Below are 27,186 nucleotides of genomic sequence, written 5' to 3' on the forward strand. Positions count from 1 at the left end.
AGGTTCTGAGTTAAAATCAAACACTGAGGAATTCTTCCATGATAATGGAAGAGGAAAACATCCATTTCCAGGGACCAAATTTTAGCTTCATTGCCTTATGTTTAAAGATGGGCCTGAAAGCTAATTATATTTCCTAAAATATCTGAAATTTGCTTCAATACTGTTTTTACATGTGCAACGATCATCCATGCCCCTCCTGTCTGTGGATACTGTGGACTGGGGGCCCCCCTGTCCATCTTGTTCTAGTGCCTTGTGCAGTGAGGTCAGGTTGGTGGCTTGAAGTGTGTGCACAGCAGCACTGACTCTATGGGAACGGGCAAAGCCAAAAGTCAGCTCTTTATCCTCAGGAGCCAGTTGTTAAAGCTCCCAGCACATCACCTAGTCTGTGATAACGGAGAAAAAATAGCAGAGAATGCTTTCCCCAGAAGTTTGGCTCTAAGGAACAGCAAAGGGAAGCCGGGCAGTGGTGGTATACGCCTTTAACCCCAACACTCAGGAGGCAGAGGCAGGCAGATCTCTGTGAGTTTGAGGCCAACCTGGTCTACAAGAGCTAGTTCCAGGACAGGCTCCAAAGTTACACAGAAAAACCCTGTCCTGAATAAACAAAAAACAAGCAAACAAACAAAAGAAGAGCAAAGGGAGGTGGTAGCCGGGCTTGGCATGGAGTCAGTAGCTCATGGAAGAAGAGGGTTAGTGTGTTTGCACGCTTCTGACAGCAGACTGAAGATGTCTGGGAAGTGGATTAGACACTGCAGTGAAGGGTCCCCAAAGGCAGGCATGCCGAGGCTTTGCCCCAAAGAAGAGAGTGACCCTAGATGGTCAAGTGGCCATAGATGGTAATGCGGTAGGAGGGTCACAGAAAGATAGTAGGTAGAGGGGGCTCCTGTGCACTGCCTCTGCCTTCCCAGTGTACAGAAGAGGCCCGGAGTGTCTGCAGCTTGGCAGATGCGCTGGAGGCATAGTCACATAACACAAACATGGAGCCTTACAGCCTACATGGTGGCACCCATAAGACTGGATCACCTAGCAGTGGCACGGCTGCCATAGCTTACCTGCGTCCACTCCATCCATGGTGGTTACACAACGAAATCGCTACGTTTCTCAGTGTATGTCCCTACGGTTGCATGATATCTGAGTGTCAGTGTACACCAGGAGCGCAGGGACCATGAGCTGTGCGGAACTGAGGAAGGTGGCTATGGTGAGCAGAGGGGTGTGGCTGCTGGGGGCAGGTGAGGTCGGAGAGTGAGCATAGCGGTGGGAAGGGTCGGTCAGTCTGTGTGTTCCTAGGTGATCATGTCTCTCCTCGTCTGGCAGGCATCCTGGCATCTATCTGTGGAGGCCTCGTGATGCTTTTGCCTGAAACCAAGGGCATCGCCTTGCCGGAGACAGTGGATGATGTGGAAAAGCTTGGCAGGTACTACGTGATTCAACACTCCCTAAACGAAAGCATCCTATTAAGCCATGGGGCATCGATTACCCAAGAGGGAAATGACATTGAGTCTTCGTTTCATACCTTCAAACATTCGAAAGAGTAAAAAGGTTAATACAAAAGATCGTAGAGCTATAAAAAGAATGGGGGCTATTTTTAAAACATGGCTGAGAAGCATTTCCTAGTAAGGTGTTAAAACTCAAAGTGACTTAAACCAGGGCTGATGAGACAGTGACAAAGCCCAAGTGTGCATCAGTGAGGAACTATCGGGAAGATGGCAATGCGTCGGAATATGGGCCACTCTGAGATGAAAAGTGGTCGCTGTTCCTCGAGATCCATTACAAAGGGAAATGCGAGCAGTGGGCCTAGCATCATTTCAAAGGAAGTCAAAATACTACATGGGGACGCATCTGACAGACAAAGGAGGGCTGGAGTATTGATAGATAGGAGTAAAGTAAGATAAATGGTGATACGTGGAAATTAGATTAAAAGACAATAGATAAATGATTACTCAATAAATACACAAGTTAGAAATAAAGATAAGAAAGACAATAGATAGATAGGTAGATGGATGGATGAATGGATGGATAGATAGATAGATAGACAGACAGACAGACAGACAACAGGAGAGAGAGAGATCAAGTTTTGGAGGGAATATCTATATCATTTTCTGGTTATATATTGATTCATTTCCAACCACTACATAAATTTGAAGAGTTATATCTACAAAAAAATTATGTGTACAGTCTTTTACCATTTCTTCTGAAATATTTCACAATGCAAAGATAGAAACGTAAATGTATAATAATTTTAAAAAATTGTCCAACAGTAAACTCCCCTGTGGGAAAGGACGTGGGTGGGAAGGGTGTGGGAGGAGGGTCAGCCTCTTTCTCTCTACATAATTATGCAATGTTTGATTGGCTTCAATTAGATGACATGGTCTGATGTTATCTGCATACTTAACAAATAATTTAGTGCTATAGTAAAGTAAAACATATTAAAGGTAATAACTAATCTTACTGAGACAGAATTTAAGGATAAACATCTAAATTTTAAAAGTGATCAAACATATACATTTTTAAAAGACTCAGTTTTGTTCCTTTCAAGGCATTGTTTTTCCTTGCTCACAGGCTAGAAAGAATGTAGAAGTTGATATTTTAAAAATACTTATGTGATCCGTGGTTTTGCATGTGCTCTTTCATTTAATAGTCAAAATAATTTTGTAAAGTACAGATTTTTTTAGCCACATTGGGAAATCAGAAAGGCTTTTCACCATGCTAGGAGTGGTGCTGACACTATCGGGGCACTAGGGTGGCTGCACTGCTGTGGGGGCACCAGGGTGGGTGCACTGCAGGTGGGGGCACCAGGGTGACTGCACTGCATGGGGGCACTAGTGTGGATGCACTGCTCGTGGTTCTGTTTTGTTCTGCATCCTACTGTGATATTTCAGAAGCGTGAAGGGCACTCTGGTAGGATTGGAAAGCCCCTTCCTATGACCCACACCTTCACACTCACCAGCCAGGGGTCAGGCTCTGAGAAGAGTAAGAGAAAACCATTGGAGCTCAGGACTCTTCCTCCAACTCATTCCTACTAGCACTAGGTTAAAGTACTGGACAAGAGAATTTTAGGGGTTAGGCAGACCTAAAATATTTGTGGGGAAAATCAATTATTCGAAGTATTTTAAAAACATATGGGAAAATAGATTAAAAATTTTAAATGTGCAGAAATTCTCACTTTTTCATGCTCATAAATTTTCCATAATAGAAAGTAGAGTAAATTAATTATACCTAGTCTCTACTTCCTGGGAAATAGTATTGTGGGGGTGGAGAGATGGCCCAGCAGTTAAGTTACTGTTCTTCAGAGGTTTGGTTCCTGGGTTTGATTCCTGGCACCCATATGGTGACCCGCAACCCCGGGTAACTCCAGTTCCATTGGCTCCGGTGTCCTGACTTCCTTAGGAGAACCATACACTTACATACATGGAGGCAAAACACTCATACATATAAAACAAATCTAAATCCTTTTTAAAAAGAAAACAGAGTAATTTACAGTTCTACAAATTAAGATGCCTCATAATGATTTACTATAAACTAAAACTACCTAGCACCAGGTTATTAAAGCCCGTTAGCATGTTTCCTTCTGAAACCAGGCAGGATGGATCTTCTTTCCCCATCGACAGCTTGGTTCCAAACCACATACGTCATTTAGTAAAAACTTTAAGGCACTTGTGTGAACCTTATGTGGAAAGTGAGCCTAGAGGTGCTTACTTTTGCATTGGGAAAGTCAGGCGATGGCATGGGTGTATTTGCTAGAACAATATTCTCAACCTTCCTGATGCTGTAACCCCTTAATACAATTCTTTATGTTGTGGTGACCCCCAAGCCTAAAATTATTTTCGTTCCTAATTTATACCTGTAGTTTTGCTACTGTTATGAATCATAATGTAAACGACCTGAATTACAGATGGTCTTCTGCGAGCCCTGTGAAAGGGTCGGTTGACCCGCCAAGGGGTCACGACCCACAGATTGAGAACCACTGTAATCTAAGCCATCACATGATCCCTTGTTTGCCTTTGTCTTGTCAGCTCACAGTTGCATCAGTGTGGCAGGAGAAAGAAAACCCAGGTTTCCAGTTCCAATGTCTGAGGCCCCTACATCGCCTGGAGGGCTAGAGCTGTGTGGGTACCACCCACACCCAGGAGAAGCCGAGCCTGGTGGGAATTTGCCTGCGTGGTGTGCTTCAACTCCTCCTGGTGATGCCTTTCCAAGGAACCTTAAAGCCAGAGTGTTTTGTATGGTATAAGATGGATAAGGTTTATCATGCTACCCAAGCTTCTGGGAACACATAATCTTTGACCTGTCTTGCAAAGCGCCTATAGGTACACAGATTCTGCATAGGCTTTCTTTTGTCAGGAGCATTGGCTCTGACCTATTGGGTTAAGGGGAGATGGTTCTCAGGATAGCCCCATCCAGGAGGCAGGATGAACAAACCGATCGGCACGTGCAGAGAAACGTGCTCAGCTGGTCCCATCAAGACAGCCGTGGGCTGTGTTTCGAAGAGTCTGAGGACCGCTACTTCTGCTTCCCTTGTACTCCAAACACACGCCTTCACTGAGCTGACACATCAGGTGTCCGGTCCCCATGTCCCCCACCCCGTCTCTCTTCTACAGCCTCTGAGGTTCCAGGCCCCAGACTAAGCACAGGACAAATCACACATCTGCAACACATTGTAAGAACGTGGCTGTATTCACATACAGTCATACTGGGGTCCTGAGACCCCCCTAATATTTTGTGTCCTCCCTCAGGGGACCCTTGTAATAACAGACTTTTTACTGAGGAAGAATAAAACATGGATTATGCTTTCTTGGACCTTAGAATTTGAAAAGTAAAAGGGAAATTTTGTCCCTTTGGTGAGTTCAGTTCCAGTGGTGTCTGTGGCTGGGAGTCAAAAGCACACACAGCCTGTCTTCAGGCCATCTCTGCACTTTTGACTTGTCTTGGGGCGGGGATTTACTTTTCATTTAAAGGGAACATCAATTGTATCCACACTTAAGAGAATTAGCAGCTGCTTCATAAGTGACTTCGTCAATGAGGGATTGGACCTTTTTGTTTTAAATCAAGACTTTCCTGGTGTGAGACTCAAATGCAAACACCGTGTTCCACGATCTGTGCTGTTCTTGATTTATTTTCAGAATCAGTATGTATCTTAGGCTGGTTTTTATTTTTACTTCAAACTTGGTGTGGACAGGCAAAGTTAGCACTAAAAGAAAATCTTACCCATGTGGAAGAAAAATCTATGTGTGTGAAGAATACATGTGTCTCTGACACTATGAAGATGTGTGCAATGACAGTAAGACAAACGTGGTAATCCTGAAAGCACACGAGAACCGAGTGTGAGCGTCCGGTCCCTCACCAGCCTGTGGGTGTCCAACGCCACATCCGCTGTGCGAGCACAGGCATTCAGGCTGTGCTTTCCGTGCATTTCGTTGCTGGAGCACGGCTCACGTCCACTTTACCTTTGCCTTTGGGTTGCATTTGGAGTTGATCGTTGTGTTTCATAACAATAAACAAGTTTTAAACGGTTTTTAAAAATATCCATCCCTTCTTCCTCCGTCTGGACGTGTGTCACGGTAAAACACTATCCCACGCAACAGTGTGTCGTTTACTGTCTCAGACCGGGAAATACACTGCTCCACTGATAACTTGTTGTTCCTTTATGGGCTCCTGGCACTGTGTGTGAACTCGGATGTGACCCACAATAACGTTCAGATTCTCAGCTGGGCTTGTATTAGATTTCCCTCGCCACGACTCAGCTTCACATCCCGGGGTCTGGGCTAGAGCCCAGTCGTCAGGACCAGATTTTGATCCCCAGAATAGAATTCGTTCTCCTGACTTCCCATCCATGTGGCAGCTTTGAAAACAAGGCTCTTGGTGCCAGAAAGGGAGACACTGAAGATGGGTGTCAGGCTGTTGTCAGCTGACGAGGCCAATGTACGAGAGACTTACTGAGACCTTCAGTTTTTTCCTTGGTGGCCCTACCGTCTGCTTAGTCCTACGGGCAGCTGGCCCTTAGGAGAACACCTGAGTTCTTTTAGTCAGTTGTTTTTACGTTGTTAGGGTGAACAAAGAGTATACAAATATTGAAGACTTCCCTTACCCCCCAAACCAGCTCAAAGCAAAGTAACTATAGAGTTTATTTTCAACAAATACCACAGCAGTGTTGGTCTATTATCACAAAATCCAGAAGTCCGTGGACAAGAACAAAGTTACCCACAATAATACATAAAAGGGGCCGAGGAGGTGACAGGAGGCGGTGGTTCAGTGTAATGTCTTGGTCTGATTACTGTCAATTATTTCCAAGAAACCCAAGTCCCCTCCCCACCTTTCAGCTTCTAGGAAGTTCTAGAAAGTAGATGTTTTGCTCTGCCTCCCACCCAGTTAATTATTTTTCATCACTTCTTCTATCCAATTAACAAACCATGAAACGCGAACATAGACACCGGGCTTATTGGGGCGAGCACAGCCAAGACCCCAAGAAGTGACTCCTTGTAAAATGTACTTGTCCTTCTCGAAGCAAACCAGAGGTCCTCCACTGTCGCCCTAGATGAGGGAAGGAAGAATCCACGTGAGGATTAAGTTACACCTGTATGTTATGGGATGTCGTCTCTGTATTATCTTTGCAATGGTTACCTCAGCAGGCCCTAGGTTGTCAAATCCTCTTGGACTGAAATTCCAAGAGGCAGAGATGGGTCAACCCAAGACCATCCTGGTCTCTTTTCTTACCTGGCAGCTGTCAGTGCCACCGGACAGATTCCCGGCACAAAGCTCCCTGGAATTGACTCTGCCGTTTAGATACTCATAGCGATTGCACACCTTATTCTCGATCACAGGCAGCTGGGCCTCCTTGAGAAAGCCAACACCGAAAGTCCCTGGAATAAACAATAAAAACGTGGTTAGAAATCCAGTACAGGAAACTTCCAGAAGGACAGAGGGCAGTCACAGAGCTCTCGCTTGTGAGGTTGGGTAGCACAAGGAAGCGCTGCTAATGCTTTTTAGTCCTCTCAGCTGTAAACATAATACAAGATGTTATGTGCCCAGGACCTGCTCTGACATTCCAGGTGTCTTCATGGTGTTTGGAGCTTTGCTGTTTGTCCACATTTTGTTTCCAGTTTAAAACAAAACAAACAACAACAACAAAAAAAACCCGAAATACATTTACTATAGAGAGCTTTAAAGATACAATTGCTGCTATTGTTACGTAACCTTTTGTCAGGTTCCCTAGGCTCTGTTTATCACCTATATAATATTGCTCCACTTCAAATCCAGCCCGTCCTCATTATAGCATAAGGATGGGGTGTGGGCCAGAGGACAATCTCAGGTATCATTTCGCAGGCATTGTCTGTCTTCCTTTGGAGACAAGGTTTCCCTCTGACCTAGAACTCACCACCTAGGCTAGGCCGACTGGCCAGCAAACCCTAGGGACTATCCTTGTCTTCTCATCGCCAGCACTGGGATTACAGTGTGGGCCACCATACCCAGATTCTTTTACATGGGTTCTGGGGATCAGAAGCTGTTTTCCAGGTGAACACACCCGAGACTTCGCCATGTTTTCATAGATAATCCCATTCTCCAACTGGGCAAGCCCCATTGCCAGGTAAGCACTTCACCAACTGAGTGATCTCTTTAGCTCCACAAGAATGGGGGGGGGGGTGTGCTGGAGAGACGGCTCAGTGGTTAAGAGCATTGCCTGCTCTTCCAAAGGTCCTGAGTTCAATTCCCGGCAACCACATGGTGGCTCACAACCATCTGTAATGAGGTCTGGTGCCCTCTTCTGGCCTGCAGACATACACACAGACAGAATGTTGTATCCATAATAAATAAATATTAAAAATAAGAATGTGTGTGTATACATGTGTGGTGTGTGTGCATGTGTGGTGTGTGTGTGTGGATATGTGGTGGTGTGTGTGTGTGTGTGTGTGTGTGGTGTGTGGTGTGGGGGTGGGAAATGTGTGTGCATGTGTGGTGTGTCTCTCACTGGCCCGGAAAATGCTTTGCAGGCTATTCCGGGGCCAGTGAGCCTAAGCCTAAGGATCCATGTGTTTCCACCTCCCTAGAGCTGGTGTTACAAAGACGACCACCGGGTCTGTATTTATGGCTCTAGGGATCCAAATCAGGTCCCCATGCTTGCATGGCAAACACTGCACCAACTGAGCGCCTCTGCCATTTTAGCAATGCTCCAGTCTCCCCGATAGCTTAATGGGGAGTAGTTGCTTAATGACCATGGGGTGTCCCATGAGGAAAATGCTCTGAAAACATGACAATGGTTGCACAGCATTGTAAATGAACTACAGGCATTTCAAACAGTCCATTTTATGTTGTGTATATTTATGGCCTCCCTAAACCATAAAAAATAACATAATTGTCTTTTTCTAAGAATTAACTGTTCCAGGAACAAGCTGGTGGCATAGTATAATTTCATTTAATTCTTGCACTAGTTCCAGGAAGTGGGTACCTCTTTGATTCTTGACATGCAGTTAAAGAAATGAGGCTTAGTATGGTCATGGTGTTTACCTGGAATGTGGGACGGTGAGGTTGGTGCCCATGCACTTCTTCACCATGCTCTTTGGCCCCCTTCTGCTCACAAAGGCATGACATCTCTATCCCTACAGTTTACTTTCATCCCGTGGTATTTTCTTAGGCCTCAGTTCTCAGACGTGACAGACACGAATTTATGGTCAGGTTATTGTCTAGACTGCTATGGCCTTAAAAACCCCACTAGAAAACATCAGTCCTTAACAGCCTTATGAGTGCCCACATTGCACTATTAGTAAAATATTGTCACTTTTAAAAAATGAGCTAATATAGTAGGCACAAATCATTCTGATTTATTCTCTAATTTCTACTTTGGCACTTAGAGGAAGGGGGTGCTCATTCCCTTACTTGTTTTAGGAGTTTGTTTTTCTTCTTTGTATGAAAAGCTGCTGTAGCCATGAGCCAGCCTGAGACTGGACTCCTGCAGACCCACCAGGAGTGCCCTTGTCCAGAGGGACCTACCCAGGATTTCTCTGCAATTCTGAACAGCACCCAGCTTTTCAGTCTGCAAGCCCAGCTTTCCTCAGAGTTTTGTAACATACCTTTGCCTTGGTAGCATGGAGCAGCCAAGAAATAACGGACAGTCCCTCCCCAGACACTGTGACTAGACTTGTCTTGGGCTCGGAAAATGTGTACTCTGTCTGGTGATTGCAGGAGCTGGAAGAGCCTTAAGGGTGTGGGACCAGATGGGGTGCTAGGCATTGTTTGAACCAAGTACAGGGATGGAGGCGGTACCCTCTTAAAATACTTGACTGATCGTGAATCTAGTGCACTGCCGCTACTGTTGTTCACTTTCTGTGTGCCAAGAAAAGTCACCTCTGGGTGGCAGTTTCTGTAGTCCATGAAGATATGCTGCCATCAGGTGGCCAAAGTCAAGAAGGCATCTCTAGGGGCTGAGGACTACTTCTAAGTGGCTTAGGTCAGAAGCTCAGCTGAGAGGGACCAGCAGCCCAAGTCTAGATTTAGCAGGACCCCTGAAGATGAGGGGGACAGCAAGAACCATCCTGAATGAATCCTCAGCCTCAACAGCAAGCCAGCTTTAGAATGTGAAAACCCAATCAAGTCCAGGGCATGAAGTGAAGCAAGGGAGAATTCCCGTCTTAGAAACTAAGAGCGCTGATTGACTTGATGTCATTGTGGATATGGAGAAAAAGTGGTAAGTGAGCTAGAGTTATGTGACTCTTCTCAGTCCAGTTACTATCCTGAGAATCACTTTCTCAGGGGTGTGTTATAGGTCCAGGAATGAGAGCAAGCTTAGTGTGGGATAGTGTCAGAAACCTGTGGTGGGGTGGGGAGGGAAGGGAATGGGCTTGGGGAATCAGGTGGCCGAGCTCAGCACTTTGGTGATGTGAGGATGGTAGTAGTGAAGGTGGTACTGATGGTGAGGTGGGGATGTTGACGGTGATGGAGATGGTGGTGATGACAGAGATGCTGATGATGGGGGTGATATGATGGAGACACAGACGGTGAATTAGTGGTGGTGATACTGATAACGATACCGATGAGGAAGAGGGGATGGTGGTGGTGGTGGTGTCATGGTGAAGATTGCAGTGATGGCGGTGGATGGTAAAACAGAAACGTTGCTGATGATGGTGACAATGGGAATTGTAACGATGATCCTGTGATGTAATGATGTGGAGGTGGGGGTGTTGATGATGATAGTTTTGGTGGTGGCAATAGTGACGGTGATGATGATGATGGTGGTGCTGAGGCAAAGATGCTGGTATTGACAGTGAGGGTGATGACGGCGATGGAGATTATGGTGCTAGTGTGATGATGATACTGATGTTGGTATATTAATTATATCATAATATTAATACTCACAACGCCCTTATAAAGTACTACAAATGGGGACACTGATGCTTACAGAGGTTAGCTAACTTCTCAATGTCACAGGGACACTGAGCTAGAACTTACTATCAGATACTTGGAAGTTGGGCTCCATCTTTAATCAAGATACTTTCCTTGTTTCCGTGAGCAAACCCATGATTGAAAGGGAGGAATATTCCTTTTGGTTTCTGGCTCCAGTGCAGTCTGTTGCGGCCTGGCGACAGCTGCAGTTTGCAGCAGTGGCAGGAGGCTGATCTTGGGATCAGGAAGCAGTGAAGGGAGGGCTGATGCTCATGGGTTGCCCATCTGGGCTTCCAGCTGTGGGCAGAGCTTTCCTCCTCAGTCAAACCCAGCTGGAAATGCCCTCCCAGAGATGTGTCTCACAGGTGACTCTAGTCAAGCTGTCGTTAAGATCAATCACAAAGCTGATTTTTTTTCCTGGTTCCTTAGAAGCCTTTCACCTAACATTCCATAGGTCTGTTGGGGGACCTGCTCTTTGTTCCTATTAAGTATGAGTGGGCATTGTTCCAGCTCTAGAGCAGACCATGTAGCACAGGTCTGAGCCAGGCATAACTGGTTCAGAAGTGGCTCTTGACCAGGGTCTGAACTTCTCAACCTAGGCAGGTTATTGTTGCCACTGTGAGAAAAGGGGCATCCTTAATTTCCAAAGACAGAGCCAATATTAACTCAACATGCGCAGCCACCAAAGGTGACCCAGAGGGACACCTAGATGGTGCTAGACAGAGTCTGAAGCCTTCTCTGTCACAAGAGCCAACTGACTTTCTATAGCACTAGGAATTCCCTTCACTCTTGCTTAATCAGAGTTGGATTTTCTGTGGCTTGTGGGAAAGAGCCACCTGGCTACAGCTGTGCTCCATCTTCAAGAGTGGCATTTATGACGTACAGAATACATTCGGCTTTATTTCTCACTACCTCCTCCACCACAGCCCTACAGCATGCCCGAAACCTGGGACATCATCAGTGGGATGTCCCTCAGTATCCACAGCTGGCAACCTGGGCTCCTATCCAGGTCTCTGCAGCCAAGAACAGTCCTGTGTCCCTGCTGAGCAACCATATGTCACTGAGCAAGTTTACAAAAAGGAACTTTTGTTTTGTTTTTGCAAAGCACTAAGAACAATCTAACACTTCCTTGGGACACGTCAGTTTCCCAGGTTCCCCTTCCTTGACCTCAGTGCTGCAGAATCAGAAGTGTGGTAAGGGAGACTGGAGGTTGGTGAAATAGAGGAAGTCAAGTTTGGAATAATCTAGACTAGTGGTTCTGCTTGTGTGTTTGTTTTTAAGTCATAAAATCCTTCTTTGAAAGAAAGTTTTCTCCAGAGGACAGAACCTGGTGCAGGAGAATTGTCTGTATTCTGTCAATCATGTTTTAAATAAACGCTGATTGGCCAGGTAGGAAGTACAGGCGGGTCAACCAGACAGGAAATAGAGGTGGGGCGATGAGAACAGGAGAATTCTGGGAAGCCATTCCTGCCCAGACCATGGAAGAAGCAAGATGTAATCTGCCCGACGGAGAAAGGTACCAAGCCATGTGGCTAACGTAGATAAGAACAATGGGTTGATATAAGCTACAAGAGTTAACAAGAATCCTGAGCTAATGGGCCAGTTTTATAAGTTATAAAGATCTCTGTATGATTTTCTTTGGGGCTTGCCAGCTGTGGGGTCCCAGGCGGGACAAAAACCCCAACAAGCAAGCCCTCAATGTTACAAGAACCAGCACATGCCTCAATAATCCTGAGAGGGAGCTCATGTTTGTAAGGTGGCTTTACTGTTCCCATAGCTGAGGCAGCTTGGTCAATTTAATCATTAGGCGTATGCAAAGAGAGAAGGAAGAGCCCCCCCACACACACACCAAGTAAGCACAGATTGTGATAGTGGAGCCTACATGAGATTTCTTTCCAGCCCTAACTCCATCAGCTGTATCTAGATATCTGGGGCCTTTCTCTCCTCCCTAGACTGCCAGTTTGTCCCCTCTCTGACGCCTTTCACACACATGAAGTATGTGATTATTTGGGGAGACAGCTAGTTTAGCCTCAATCTTTGCTGCTATTGTGTTACGTCATATTTGAGAACTCAAAACCATAAAGTCACGTGAAAAGTGCAGGCTAATTGGCAGGTTGTGCCGAAGCCCCTCCCCTGACAAAGGGACATTCATAGGTTAAGGGTTTAAGGAGCAGAGGAGCAGTCCCCCTCTTCCTCACATCTTGGTGACCGATTATAGAGATGTAGCGAGTGAGTGGCCAGACAAATTCAGAAGAGGGCTGGACCGCATCCCCATGCAGGACCTTGTACAACTTGCTCCCCATTGTTCCCTCTGTCATAGAGGCTGCAGGTCAAAGTCAGTTTATCTCACCTTGAGTTTCTCCCCAGCCAGTGATGTAGCACAGCATCCCACCGGCAACCACATAATTTGGAGATGGCAGACAAGCTGGAATGACTTTATCTGTGATGATGGCTGGGCTGAAAAGCGAGCATGAAATGTTACATCCACTGCTCTGCTGGAGGCCTCCCTCCCCTCTCCCCCCCCCCCACATTCACCTGCAGCTCACCCCCAGCCATGAATCACCAGCCTCAATGTCCCAGCATCCTCTGAGCTGGTATTTCTCTACTTCACTGACACAGAACAATACAGAAAACTCTTCACCCCCACAGTGCCCTACAGTGTGCTGTGAGATAAATGATCAATCGTCTGAGAGGATGTGTATATTTATGCATGTGTGTCCACGCAGGTACCAAATGCACACTTGGGCACTTGCAGATAGAGGCCAAAGGTTGACATCAGGACTCTTCTTCGGTTGCTCATCATTTGAGACCCTGTCTCAAATGAACCTGGGGTTCACTGAGTTGGTGAGCTGCAGTGAGCTGCAGGGGTCCTCCTGTCTCTGCCTCCCTGGTGCTGGGATTGCAGGTGTGCATCTTCAGGTCAGCCTTTTTACATGATGCTGGAGGTTCGAGTGTGGGTCCCCATGCTTGTGTGGCAAGCTCTTTGCTGACTGAGCCCTCTCCTTAGAGCTGTCCTATGGTCTATGGTCTACTAATTTAAGGTGGTGCCGTTCTGTGGGGGACCATCTAGATGCTACCCAGCTACACTAAGGCCAAAAGGTATTTGTCCAGGACAAGGGGCTCCACCATTTCAGGGTCCCAAATCTTCTCATCAGTTAAAATGATTGAAATGATTATAAGAATCCAGGCAAAGAACAGGCACCAAGCAAGAGAGGGTTCGAAGTAAGCTCCCTGCAGAAGCAAAATGGCCCAATTTCCAAGGAACCTTCACCTGCATAGAGGTCCATGGATGTACAAGAGTTCTGACTTTGGTTTCTCAGACCTTAGTGAGTTTAAGAGGGAAGGTGACTGGAAATGAGAAATTCCCTGTTCTCATAAAGAATCCACACTCTCTCCAGCTTCGGGAAAGACACATTTTCCCAGAATGACCAAAGCAGACCCAGCCTCTCTCAGGAATGTCATTCACAGGCCCCTGTGAGGGACATCAAAAACCTCAGGCCCTCAGGTTGTGAGGTGTGGAGAGGATGCAGTAAACCCCCACCCCTGCCAAAAACAAAATATCAGTCTGTCAGAGAACATGATCCTCCTATTGGCTGAATTACTTGTTTGAGCCATCAAGGACAGGAAGTCTTGTTTTGCTCATTTGGTGGGACGCAAGTGAAGGTTCTGGGAGGTGAGCTGCTTTATAGATGCCCATTCTTCTGGTGCATCCGAATGACTCAAGACATCGGTGTACAGCCCAGAAACGCTGCCCTTTGTTTGAAACCAGACCTTCCTCCAGCAGCCTGCCCGAGCTGGACCAGCTCCTGTCACTTCCAGAATCCTCTCCTGGTGTCTGGAACCCATCAGCTAATGTGCTCCACGTGCCTGCTGCCCATCCTGAAGGAGTAGCTCTCAAAATAACTTACTGTTTGTGAGCTGTGTCCACAGGGACCTGTCTCCAAACATTCCTAACTCTATGGCACAAGCCTAATTACCCAGTGTTAGGCTTTAAAACACACACACACACACACACACACACACACACACACACACACACACACACTTCAGCAGGGAAAATAGGGCCAAAGTAAAGAACAGAGGTAGAACCTGTGTTTGCAAATGGTTTCTTTTTTCATTCTGCTTGTTTCTATGTGCATTTGTTTGTTTTTTAATATATGCATGTGCACACATGTGCATGGGTTGCCAGTAGAGGCCAGAAGAGGGTGTTAGATCCCTTGGAGTTGAAGTTACAGGTGGTTGAGATCTACTTGATAAAGATGCTGTGACCCAAACTCTAGTCCTCTAAAAAAAAAAAAAAAAAAGCAGCAAGCTCTCTTAACTGCTGAGCCATCTCTCCAGCCCCTCAACATCTGTGGGGTGTTATTTTTGTTATTGTTTTGGTTTGTTGAGATGTGGTCTCTTTACACAGCCCTGGCTTTCCTGGAACTCACTCTGTAAACCAGGCTAGCCTCAAACTCATAGAGATCCACCTGCCTCTGCCTCTCAAGTGCTGAGATCACAGGCATGGGCCGCTATGCCAGGCATATGTTGGTGGTTTTAAAAGTGCTTTGAGATACATCATCTCACTTGATTCTCTCAGCACACTATATCAAGATAGCCTTTGTCAGCCTGGGGTAACTGATGGTGACCGCATGTCAGCTGGTAAGCATGAGGGGAGGGAGATGCCACTTTACATTTCAACTCTTCACGTGAAGAACTGGAGTCCTGACTCCCTCTCCAGGAATGTGCCTGTGGGTTTGCAGAACGAAGCTGAATTCTGGTTGCTGATGAAGTCGACCCGTTTTTCCTAAACACCCATGCCTTTGCATCCTAGACAGCACTTCTCTAACCCCACACCTGGTTGTCGCTCACAAACCCCAGTCATGAACCACCGCCTTCACTCAGCTTGGGGTGCAGTCCCCAGGGAATGCATACCTGCTTAGCTTCAGCAGGGCAATGTCGGCTCGGTTTGGCTCCAAGAACAGCTTGGCTACTTCTATTTGCTGAACATCTGACCCACGAATATCTTCTTTATGCGCACCCAGGACAACCTTGTAGAATGAAGGTCTTGAAGATCTGAAAAGATGGTGACATTAGGAGTAAAACACAGTCCAGACCTTTCCTTGGTGCCATCGTGTGTCCCACACATGCAGCCAAACACACGCAGCCACCAGCATCTCTGACTCCTGGATGACAGGAAATGGAATCCCAGATTGTGATGTTCTCGACCTTGGCAGGACCGGTGCCTGCCATGGAGCAGATCCGTTTCTCCAGGCCCAGGCCCTGCTCTGCATCCTTGGCAGATAGATTTTCTTTAGAACTGTTTCCCTCCTGCCCGGTTGTCCTGGTGATTGCTGTGGACTTCTGCATACATACTCCTGGGTCTCTTATGCCACCACCGTGAAAGGCAGGATGGCAGGGTGGGAGGAGAGGAGGGGATGGCAGAGGGGAGGAGGGGAGGAGGGCGTCAGTCTTTAGAAGGAGATTTCACGCCAGTTACCCACGGAACGTACTTCTCCAAGCAGTGTGCAGCAGTCAACACCCACTCCGGGGATATCAAAGTTCCTCCGCAGAAGTGCTGTCCAGTGAATCTGGGGGGGGGGGGGAGGGGGGAGCGAGAACTTCCGGTTAAGCCAGATGTTTTGTTTCATCCAATAGCACAGAAAATCAGAAAGACAAGTTCCTTCCCAGAAGAAGGGGCTGCCAGCCCATGTACAGAACAGTGGGGACGCCGCACTGTCTATCTACCCAACTCTGAAGATATCTGGGGAAGTATTGGGTGCCACTTGTCTCCATGAAGCAGAGGTGCTGGCTCCAGTGTGGTCCTGTGCCTGCGCTTTGACCTATTAACCCGCAACCTCAACATAAACCACCAATCAAAACCCGCCCTCGAGGCTGCTGCCTTTATTTCGTCTTAGCTAGAGTTTTACAAAACGTCTTCATCCCTTGAGAAGCCAAATATGACTCCAAGAGCAATAATTCAGGATGACAAGATCACCAGCTCCCAACCAGGGTGGAATGGCTTCAATGCAAACAGTTTACTGTGTAGGATCAGGTCAGTGAAAAAGCAGACAAGCTCTATGCTGGAGAGATGGCTCAGAGGTTAAGAAAATGAGCTGTTCTTCCAGAAGAGCCAAGTTTGGTTCTCAGCACTGACATAGTGGCTCATGCCCATCAGTAGATCCAGTTCCAAGGGCTCTGCTGCCCCCTTCTGGTCAACAAGGGCACCATGTATACATAGTATACATTCATACAAGTAGGCAAACATTCATATAAATAAAATAAAAATAAATCTCTAAAAAAAAAAAATACCCCGTAACAGAGTGCAACCAACCGTGCCCACATCTGCCAGTGGCATTCTGCAAATCTGCTGAGGGGACTGTGAACAGCAACTGAGCATGCACAGAGGTCTGGAAGTGAGCCAGGCAAGCCAACACACCCGTGTTGAGCCTGCTGTACATGTGTACTTTAGAAGCCATGCCCAGGAAGAGTGAAGTAAGGCCTACAGATGTTTTCTGCCACACTCAGCCCTGCTCCCACAGACTCAGATGCATCACTCTTAAACCAGGACAGTCACATGCTGGCTTCCCACATATTTGTGAGGATGTAAGCAGCCTCTATGTTAAATTCAAGGGGGTCACAGAAAGGCACACAGTATTGTCAACCCCCTGCATCTCCAGCAGGCAAACCCCTTCGTGAGCCGCACCTGCATAGTGTCGCGTCTGTGGAGATATTCCTTTCATTTTACAGCAGCCAGTGGGTGCACGTACCCCCTAAAGCACCTCCATGTTCTCTGGGAATTACATCATTTCACATAGTTTAACGACAGCAGCCCAGCGTTGTTTTTCCCTTAAATACCATTTTTGGTCAGTTTCAAAGCAGAGAACCTAAGAAGGCGGCTTTTGAAAGTTTATGGAGCTGTCTTTACGCCTTAGAAGGACACAGAGGAAGGTGGTGACGTTCACCAGCTTTGGTTTAGCATGACAGCTGTGTGAGGCTCACACAGGCGGGTGGGGGGATGCTCCTGTTAACTCTTACCTGGTTCGAAGGCTGATTTGCCAGGGCCAGGAGTGGGGATAGGCCACGCAGCCGCCCACTATCCTCCCGGAGCATTTCTTGGGCTCCACCTGAGGCTTCCCACACTCGTACGGTGCAGGTGCTATGAAATAACGCGGGAGGAGAAGGTCACATGGAGGCAAACATCCTAGTTCTGTCAAAGAGTCCCTCAGAAGGCCTGGCCTGCAGCCAGGTACCAAGTTTGTGGCATCCACAGAGTCATAGGCAACCTTTGGAACCGTTCCCCCGAGATCAAAAGTAGTGCAGGCAGCACAGAACCCTCTCCTCTGAAGAAGCTCTAAACTCTAATTGTTTGATTAAATTGGCATAGCATAGAATTAAAATAAGAGATTTTCTTGGTGCACTTGTAGTTGGGTGTGGTGGTACACACCTTTAATCCCAATGCCTGGGAGGCAGAGGCATATTGACCTCTGTGACTTCAAGGGGTAGAGGTAGATTGACCTCTGTGACCTCAAGGTGTGGTAGTACACGCCTTTAATCCCAATGCCTGGGAGGCAGAGACAGATCTCTGTGAGTTCAAGGTGTGGTAGCATACCTTTAATCCCAGCACTGGGGAGGCAGAGACAGGAGGATCTCTGTGAGTTCAAAGACAGCCTGGTCTACAGTGTTATTCCAGGACAAAGATATACAAAGGTCCTGTCTCAAAAAGTAAAAGTAAAAATAAAAGAAATAGAGGTTAAAATAAAGTCACATAAAGATGGAAAATGCACAGAGAATCTTCATACTGTATGCTATTATGCTCTCTTTAAATTGTTTGATTGCTGAGGAAGGAGCAACAACTGCTAAAAGACTTTTGTTTATAAATACTGCTGAACTAACCCAAGATAGGAATTTTAAAAATACCTTGGCTTCAAAATTGAAGTCAAAAGGTATGATACTTTGGAGAAGAGATTTTGCTTTTGTTTCCACAGAAAATGAGAGGCTCTGGATTTATTCAGAGTTAAAAAAAAAATCATCTTTGACCAAGGGAGGCCACCTGAAAAATCTCCGACAGGAATAGATGGCCCAGATGTCTGAGTTCTACATCCAGAACGGATTCAAGGCGCTGCCTGAGATGATCAGGTCTCACAGGATACTCCAGTCAGGACTTGATTATAACTCTAAATTTTCTTTAGGTCCCCATAAGATCATCAGCGCCCCCAACCAGCAGGAAGTAGCCTGAAATACTACGCCCACATTCCCAACAAATGGACTATGGGTACTTTCCTTTGTTTAAAAAAAAAAAAAAGAGGGAAATGATGCGGGGGAATTGTCTGTATTCTGTCAATCATATTTTAATAAAACGCTGATTGGCCAGGCAGGCAGTATAGGTGGGAAAACCAGACAGGAAGTAGAGGTGATGCAATGAAAACAGGAGTATCCTGGAAAGCAGGAAGCCATTCCTTCACTCCTGCGCAGATCACTGAAGAGGCAGCATGTAACTTGCCCAGCTGAGAAAGGTACGGAGCCATGTGCTAAAGTAGATAAGGATAATGGGGTAACATAAGTTATAAGAGTTAACAAGAAGCCTGACCTAATGAGCCAATCAGTTTATAATCTTATGGAGTCTTGTGTGTGATTTTCTTTGTTGCTTGCCGGCTGTTGGGGTACTGGGAGGGACAGAAACCCCAACAAGCCAGCCCTCATACTACACACTTTGATTGACACACATAATTTTCTGTAATATACTAGATATATTGTATTTGGGACACCAAGCTTTGCTTGTGAACACCATCTGTGTGGCAAGCCCGGCCTGCAGCCTGCAGCCTGCAGCCCCTAGGAATCTCAGGACAGCTCCAGATGTGGCACATCTGGTGATGACACAGCATCCTGTTGCAATGTCAAAATCCCTGACCATGGGGGTCTCCTGAAGGCCATAGCTCTTTCCATACTGAAAGACAGTGTGGGTTTTTTTCTTGTGTATCTGTGTGCATTGTGTGTCCATCTGTGTCTATCTATCTGTATGTGTGGACAGCAAATGCACTATTCTTAGCTCAATTTTACCTTCTCTCTTGGTTTCAGCACAGACCCTCCCCTCCCCTACCCTACACACTACTCCAAACAGCCTACTGTCATCAACCACTATCAATCAACCCACGTGTCCCCACCTGCTTTTTTCTGTCTGTTTACCTCCTGCATACGCTCCCTCCCATCAACTAGCCTACCAGTTAACTCGACAGCAGGGTCTGTGTCCATCTTTTGTAACTCCCACTAAGAGGGGTGCAAGAGATATTCACAAACACTTCTTGGTGGCCTGCAGCCCCTGAGTCTTCAGAAAAGCATCTGGAAGCATTGTTCATGGCATTCCCCAGAAGAAATTCCTTCAGCCTTAGTCAACCAGAGAGTCCATACTCTGGAGAAGCTGGAACTCGAATGTTTCACTTCTATTTGCCGTGGCCTGTTCTGAGGATCTATGTAGGGAAGGCTTTTCAAACAGCTGCATTGTGGTGGGAGCCCCCTCAGTAAAGCTCAGCTCAGTGGCTACCTCTGTGCCTTGTACTTCAGCCACGTGCACACGCGGGTTAGTGTTGTCACGAACTACAGTCGCCTGGGAAGAGGGACTCTCAGCTGAGGAGTTGCCTCCATCAGATAAGCCTTTGGGCACATCTGTGGGGCATTTTCTTGATTAATGATTGATGCAGTAGGGCTCAGCCCACTGTGAGTGGTACCATCCCCTGGGCACGTGGTCCCGCGTGGTACAAGTAGGCCGAGCTAGTCGTTAGGAGCAAGCCGGTAAACGGTGCCTCTCATGGTCTCTGCTTCAGTTCCCGTCTTCCGGTTCCTCCCTTGAGCTCCTGCCTTGCTTCCCTCAGTGATGGATTATAATACAAAAGGGTAAGCCAAAGAAACCCTTTTCTTCTCCAAATTACTTTGGGTTACGGTGTTTAATCACGGAAACAGAGAAGCTAGCTAGAACAGACGTTGATGCGGGTCAGTAGGCGATCGCTGCAGCAGACCTGAGCGTGTCATATTGGGGAGGACTATAGAAGGATTTTGGAGATTTGTGCTAATGCTTAAGGGGCTATTCTGTGGGCGCTTAGGAGACAAGAATGTTGAGAAAACTGTGCTGTGGGACAATGGTCTGTACCCTGTCACTTGTATTTTAGTAAAACACTGACTGGCCAGTAGCCAGGCAGGAAGTAGAACCAGGGTGACCAGGAAGGAAATAGAGGCAGACAATGAGAACAGGAGAATTCTGGGAAGAGGAAAGGCTCAGTCTGCAGTTGTCACCCAGACACAGAGGAAGCAAGATGAAAATGCCTCACTGATGAAGGTACCAAGCCACATGGCCAACACAGACAAGAATTATCAGTTACTATAAGATGTAAGAATTAGTTAATAAGAAGCCTGAGCTCCTAGGCCCACCAGTTTATGATTAATGTGGACCTCTGTGTGTTTTGTTGGGACTGAATGGCTACGGAACCGTGTGTGATAGAAACCTCTGTCAATAAAAATGAAGACCTGGCTTGTGACATTTCAGAGGGGAGTCTGAGAGTCCCTCAAAGACGCTACTGGCCCTATTTATGTGATATTTTGAATTGGGAATCTGTGAAGTGAAACCTTTGCTTTGTTTGGATAACCAATGCTGGTCAGCTAGGGCTGAATGATCAGCTGTGATTAACAAGAGACCAGCATCCTTGAGGCGGAACCTCCTGGAGACTCTCTCCTCAGATCAGCACATGGGAGTTGTAGTCTGTTTGGGGTGGCGGTGGGGCAAAGCTGCACACCAAGCTGGCAGCGGAACTTGGCAAATTGTGTTTAAGCCCCTCCCATGTGGCACTTGTTTTGAAGGCATGGAGGAATTATGGAGAGTAGCTGAGGCTTGGCATCACGGGATGTGGCTTTGGGTACCAAGACTTGACGATTGACTCATACTGAGAAAGACACTCTGGTATCCAAGGCTTTTCCAGAGAGGATCAGAGGTGAGGGGGTCAGGGATCTGTGAAGCCCAAGGTTTGAATGCCATACCACCACGTAAGGGCAGCCTGTGATGGGGAGGGGAAGACAATAGGGGAGGGGCACACAAAGGATAGAAACTGAGAGCAGAGATTGAGAGACACTGACACCTTAGGAACTTTCAGGTAAAGAGGCCACCAAGACCGTGTCTTCTAAATATACAAAAGCCCCCACTAGAGAAAAAGGTCTCTATCCATTTCCCTAACTCTTATAGTAACACTGGCAAGTAGAACCTGCCCATCACCTCTCCCTCTATCCCCTGTTCCACTGAAGAGCCACCTACATGCTCCTAAGCACTGCCCCCAAAATACCAGGGACACAGCCAGCCTGGGGAAAGCTTTGCAAACTAAGCTCCTCCCTCCGGGCCCAGCCACACCCTCCCCCAGGTGAGCACACTGGGAGAAAGAAGAGTTCACAGTGACGGGTTCTGACTGCAGAGCTGGTGAGCGCAGGGCAGAAGCAGCTTTACCTGCAGACTCAGCCGTCCATTTGTCACCCCGATCTCAGGAACTAAGGTCAACTCCCTTGTCCAAGGTCCCACCCCCTTCCTCCCCAAGAGTCTCACATCACCAAGGATGGAACCCAACATGGCATCTCTACGTTAGGTGGTGAGTGAGTAGGAAATGCTGGTTCCCAGGTGGTGGAGTTGTTTGAATAGGTCAAAGAACTTTTGAGATGTGGAGGCTTGTTGAAGGAAGTACATCACTGGGGGTTGGGCCTTGAGAGTTCATTGCTTCAGCCCCCCTCCAGTTAACTCTCTGCTTCTCTGGGTGCAGTTGATGTGGTTCATAAGTCTTCGCTCCTGTGGTCATTCTGCAGTCTCTGCCATTGTGGATGTCTCGTTCCTTAGAGTGACGAGCTATGAGTGCTTCCTTAAGTTGCTCTCTTCTCCAGCATGGTATTTTTATTGTAGCAGCAACAAAATAGCTAATGCACATCCTCGTCCAGCGCCTCGGAATTGTTCTGTGTGCATCGCCAGTCCAATGTGGAGGAGTTCGTGGGACGCCTCATGGAGCTAATTCATTCGTTCCCTTCTACACTTTGAGGATTTAGTATTAAGTTTAGCTGATATGGAGCAAGGGCAATAATAGGCCAGATTCCAGATGTTTTGATGAGGGCCCAGGGTAAGAGGCAGCCATTGCCTACTCAAGGCTCTGTGCTCAAGCCTGTCTGTGGTGCTTGTTTGTTTTGTGTACATCCTCATGAAGAAGATGGTCACTCTATATTCTGGAAAGTGGTTTCTTTACCAAAGAAGAAAAGAGAGGAGAGAAGAAGGGAAGCGAGAGGAAGGGGGAAGAAGGGCAGCAGGAGGAACTTACAACACACTGGGACATCACAGTAATCATAAAGTTTTCTGGGGTTTGTTGTGTAGCACCAAGGACCATTGACATCGCCGTCCGGGTTTCGGCAGTACTGAAAAGAGACAGGCGTTTAAGGGGAGGTTCCCTGGGGTGGAAGGGAATCCAGATGTAGAGACATAAACCTTCTCACGGGGGCGGAGGGACTGTCCCTTTGCTTTCTTCCCATCTTACTTTTTGATAGTTGGTTTAAGGTGTTTATAAAGTCTCAGACTATCACTGGTCATGTCTCTGCTCAAACCAAGTTCCAGCTAGGAAGCCACTCCCTGGGTCAGATGTAAGAGAGCCAGCCATCAGGGACAGTGGGCCATTCCTGGCTGTCTTGTCATCGGTTAGCATCAGTAATCCTGCGGCCCATGAGGCCTTATTGTTGATTAAAAATGTTTGTGCCCTCCATAGGGCCATGTTTTCTCTGATAGTGTCATACAAGTGTGTAAATTCAAGTGTGGTCTCTGCTCTGTGCTTCCGGATGCTAGGACCTATCCTATATCCAGAGGAGCATCAGACACAGCTCCTAAAGCCTTTGTATCTTCCTTGATTGACAAAAGCATCTTTTGCTCTAATGGCGTGACCAAGAGAGCATCCAGAGGGGCTAGAGATGTGAGGGTGGAGGGTGTTTAATAGAACCTCCTGTGAGCAAAGAATTGTGACTTTTTATTGTATGCTCTGACCCCCGACAGAAGGAGAGAGCCTGAAGATTGCTCTGGTCACCAAAGTCAGTACCATGAACAACCATGCCAACATAACAAAGCTTCCATTTAAAAAAATTACATGTTCAAAGAAATTCCCAGGCGGTGTGGGGAGCTGGAGAGCGATGTACCCAGAGAGGTCAAGGTCCTCCTGTCTCCACACTCCTCCCATGCAGTGCCTACCACCCCTCTCCACAGTAGTTACCCCACGAGCCATGGGATCTGGCTCTGCCCAGACAGTATCAGAATGGGGTCAAACTGGAGGACACTGGTCGTGGCCTCAGCTTTGTCCCCTTACCCCAACCTACTCCAAATTTCCCCTTCCTTATTTTCCCCTCAACATGGAAGATCAGCCCTGGCCAATTTGGCGTAACCCCAAATTGAATCTGTTCAAGAAGCTGATGTCGGGAAAAATGCAGAACAGAACACGAACCAGAGTAGCTTACATTCTTTTCCAGACCTGCCCGTGGGTTTGTCAGGGGGGTGAAGATGCTGTGAGGGTGAGGCTCCTGGGCAGCCCATTCCTGGCAGGGAGTGCCAGCCGCAGTGACAGCTATTTTGCCTCGATAGTCTTTACCAACCCCAATCATGCAGTCTGTAGGAAGAGGGAGATTATGTTCACCTGGGAAGTCCAAGCATGGTACGGCATAAACGTGTCAGCTTGCTCTAATACAGTGGTTTTCAGTCTTCCCAATGCTATGACCCTCTCTTTAATACAGTTCCTCAAGTTATGGTGACCCCCCCAACCATAAAATGATTTCCATTGCTTCTTCATAACTTGTTTTACTACAGTTACGAATCATAATGTAAATATCTGTTTTCTGACGGTCTTAGCCTGTGAAAGGATCATTAGACCCCAAAGAGGTCTGGACCCACAGATTGAGAACCCCTGCTCTAATATGTTTGATTGCCCTCTAGTGGTGGACCCAGGGTCTCAGCAAACACCGACACACTGACAATAAGCAAGACATGTTATTTGGTTTAAGAAGTTGCCAGAAATGTTTACAGGCACAGGGTTGGAAACGATCTCATCATTGGTAGAACGTTTTAGAAGGGGAATTCAGTCTAGAAGACAGGAAAGCCCAGCTTTACAACAGTGTGAATCGTTAGAATACCTGGAGGGTTCACAGGGCTCCTTAGGAAGCTGTCCCTCCACCTTCTGCCAAGGATCTCCTCCCCACCAGCCCCAAGATGGCGCTGAGGCTCATTCCACACAGCAGACCCTCAGCCCACATGGGTGTCCTACACAGTGTGGGAGCACCCACATCAATACCACTTCCTTTGTGTCCAGTGTCCACATCTGCCCACAGATGTCTAACCACCTGCTCCTTACCTGGTTCAGAAGTGGCCTCCACAGCTGGAACTTGGGGGACCACGGGCGGCTCTGCAGCGCCCCCTCCTGTCTCAGAGCATTTCCTCAGGTTACAGTATTCCCACCTGACGCTTGGGTCAGTGGTGTAACACCAAGGGCCCTTGTCGTCACCATCCGGGTTCCTGCAGTAGTTCATTTCCAAGCCGCTGCAAATCCCAAGATAGCGCAGTTGTCAATGGAGGAGGAATTCAGCTCCTTCTCAATTTTGTTACAACAGTGTTAGCAAGGTACCTTTGAAACATCCCACCAAAGACACATGCATCATCATATATCTTAACCAGAAGTGAGACAATGTGAATATAATATATTTATATAGCATATGGTTATAATATATTTACATTGTATCGGTGTGAATTATATCATAATGTACTATATATAAAATGTACAATGCAATATATTTACATTGTTTAAATGTAAAAACAGGCATCATAATATTCTCCTTTGATTCTCTGTTAAATACTTTTCCCCAATGTAGATCTTGAAATGTAATTTTAGATTTTAAAAAAAACAAACACAAACACATCAATATCTTGCTTTGTTTGGGGTTCGGGTTGGGGGCATTGTTTATCTACACAGCATTTGTCATGCTGGCTCATTCTGGAAAAAGACGCCCCTTATGCATTGAACTGCTTTGCCGCCTGCCCTGGAAAAACATTTGTCCATATGAGCCAGAGTTTGTTTCTGCACTGCCCCCATTTCCTTTGTCTCTGTCCCTTCCTGCCGACACCATGGCGCTACCGTGTCTTGTTCACAGTGCTCCTGTGGGCTTCAGTGCCAACCCTCCGGAACTACTCATTTAAGCATTATCTTGATAATTCTGAGACTTTGCCTGTCAATGTTGCCACTTTCTCCAAAAACAGACTGCTGGGATTTGTGGGCTGACTCCACGGCCTAACTTGGTAAGGGGCTGATAGATATTTAATCTTTTGATTGCTATACAGGGTCTCTCTTTATTTAGCTCCTAATTTTCCCCGTAACAATGTTTAAGCTATACAGTTGCAGTTCTTAGGTATGCTACTTTAAAATTTTTTCTAAGTACTTTGTGGTTTTTATGTTATTGCTGATGATGTTTGAAGTTTCCTTGTTAGTTAAGTGTAGCTACTGTAGACATGCAATGACTTGATGTCGGCCTCGTGTAGATCGGGTGCCCTTTGAACATGCAGACTCGCTCAGTTGTCAGGACTGTCTGTGTCCATTAGTCATGTGCCCTGCCAGTAAAGATGGCTGTACTTCATTTCAAAACTTGAGGCCCTTCCTTTCCTTCTGTCCTTTGTTCTTTACCTCCCTCCCTTCCCTCTGTCCCTTCCTCCTCCCGTCACACCCTTTCTTCTTTTCACTTTTCCTCTTTTCCCACATCCCCTGTCCCTTCCTTTCTTCTTACATTCTTTCCTTCCTTTCTTCTATCCTTCTTAACTTCATTTTCCTTCATTTCCCCTGTCCCCACTTTCTTCATTTCTTTATCTCCATCCTTTCTCCCTCCCTTCCTAACTTGTTTTTTCCCTTTTCCTCCCTCCATCCATCTAACCATTCATCCATCCATCCATCCATTTTTCCCTTCCTTCCTTCTCTCTGTTCCCCTTTTCCTTCTTCCCTTCCTTCTTTATCTCCCCTGCTCTCCTCCTCCCTTTCTAACTGGCTTGCTCCCTTTCATTGTCTAATGCAGTGGCCACCAACACTGATACTCTCTGGTAACTCACACCCCTTCAGAGCACTGTGCTCCAGCCCCAGGGAGTGTACTGAAAGACATAGGGATGCAGGTGCATCTAGAAAGGTTGGCCTGGAAGCCAAGAACAAAGGCAAACTCAAACACCATTCCAGTGGTTTCCATTGGAGTGGCACATCTCAATGCTGAGAGATGGCATGATCTTCAGCGCATGTTGGGGGTGGTACCATTTCTAAGCTTTATGGTGACTTGTTCTCTCAAGGTTTCCACCAACAGGACCTTACCAAGTTCCTGACATAGTCTGCACCATGTGCCGATCTCAGAGAAATTTGGTTCAAAGACTTTGGTTTAGAGCATGGGTCACTAGGGGGAAACCTAAGTCAGCTATTGATCTCTCATAGTTAAAATCAAAGACATACGCATTTGGGAACTTCTCTGGGGTCTTCTGATGCCGGTGTGGGGTCATAGATGCCCAGGACTGGCACTTTTTCCCTGTGATGGTGGTGGACGATGTGCCCCGATAGCTCTGCCCCTTGCCTTGGTAGCATTCCTGGACCACAGGTGTCTGCTCTGGTAGAACTAAAATTAAAGCAGAAAGAAGGGGAACAAATAAGACCTGGAGCAGACAGACCTGGGCAGTGATTTATGACGCACACAGTAAAGCAGTGTGGGAATTCCCACTGCTCCTTTTCCATATTAACAGGTAGTTGGACAGCACAACACACACACACACATACA

At 46.8% G+C, this 27,186-nt stretch overlaps 2 protein-coding genes across 3 annotated transcripts in view; one reads left to right on the top strand and one right to left on the bottom strand.

Moving 5' to 3' along the window:
• Positions 1 to 5,520, top strand: part of Slc22a3 (solute carrier family 22 member 3) — an 88,516-nt gene extending 82,996 nt beyond the window's left edge. The window contains exons 10-11 of the mRNA XM_048420776.3: positions 1,315 to 1,414; positions 4,014 to 5,520. Coding sequence (XP_048276733.3) covers positions 1,315 to 1,414; positions 4,014 to 4,074 — 161 coding nt within the window. The 3' untranslated portion in view covers positions 4,075 to 5,520. The remainder of the gene's footprint in view (positions 1 to 1,314; positions 1,415 to 4,013) is intronic.
• Positions 5,521 to 6,098: 578 nt separating this feature from the next.
• The window catches only part of Plg (plasminogen), a 41,613-nt gene continuing 20,525 nt past the window's right edge, over positions 6,099 to 27,186 (bottom strand). For both annotated transcript variants that reach the window (XM_048420773.3, XM_048420775.3), the window contains 10 exons: positions 26,868 to 27,027; positions 24,747 to 24,931; positions 23,860 to 24,008; positions 22,686 to 22,779; positions 17,392 to 17,512; positions 15,867 to 15,944; positions 15,289 to 15,429; positions 12,722 to 12,828; positions 6,712 to 6,857; positions 6,099 to 6,528 (listed from right to left, as the gene is read on the bottom strand). In XM_048420773.3, coding sequence (XP_048276730.3) covers positions 6,367 to 6,528; positions 6,712 to 6,857; positions 12,722 to 12,828; positions 15,289 to 15,429; positions 15,867 to 15,944; positions 17,392 to 17,512; positions 22,686 to 22,779; positions 23,860 to 24,008; positions 24,747 to 24,931; positions 26,868 to 27,027 — 1,343 coding nt within the window. In that variant the 3' untranslated portion in view covers positions 6,099 to 6,366. The remainder of the gene's footprint in view (positions 6,529 to 6,711; positions 6,858 to 12,721; positions 12,829 to 15,288; positions 15,430 to 15,866; positions 15,945 to 17,391; positions 17,513 to 22,685; positions 22,780 to 23,859; positions 24,009 to 24,746; positions 24,932 to 26,867; positions 27,028 to 27,186) is intronic.

This window comes from Myodes glareolus, chromosome 1 (genome assembly GCF_982192425.1).
Source record: "Myodes glareolus chromosome 1, mMyoGla1.1, whole genome shotgun sequence".
Lineage (NCBI taxonomy): Eukaryota > Metazoa > Chordata > Mammalia > Rodentia > Cricetidae > Myodes > Myodes glareolus.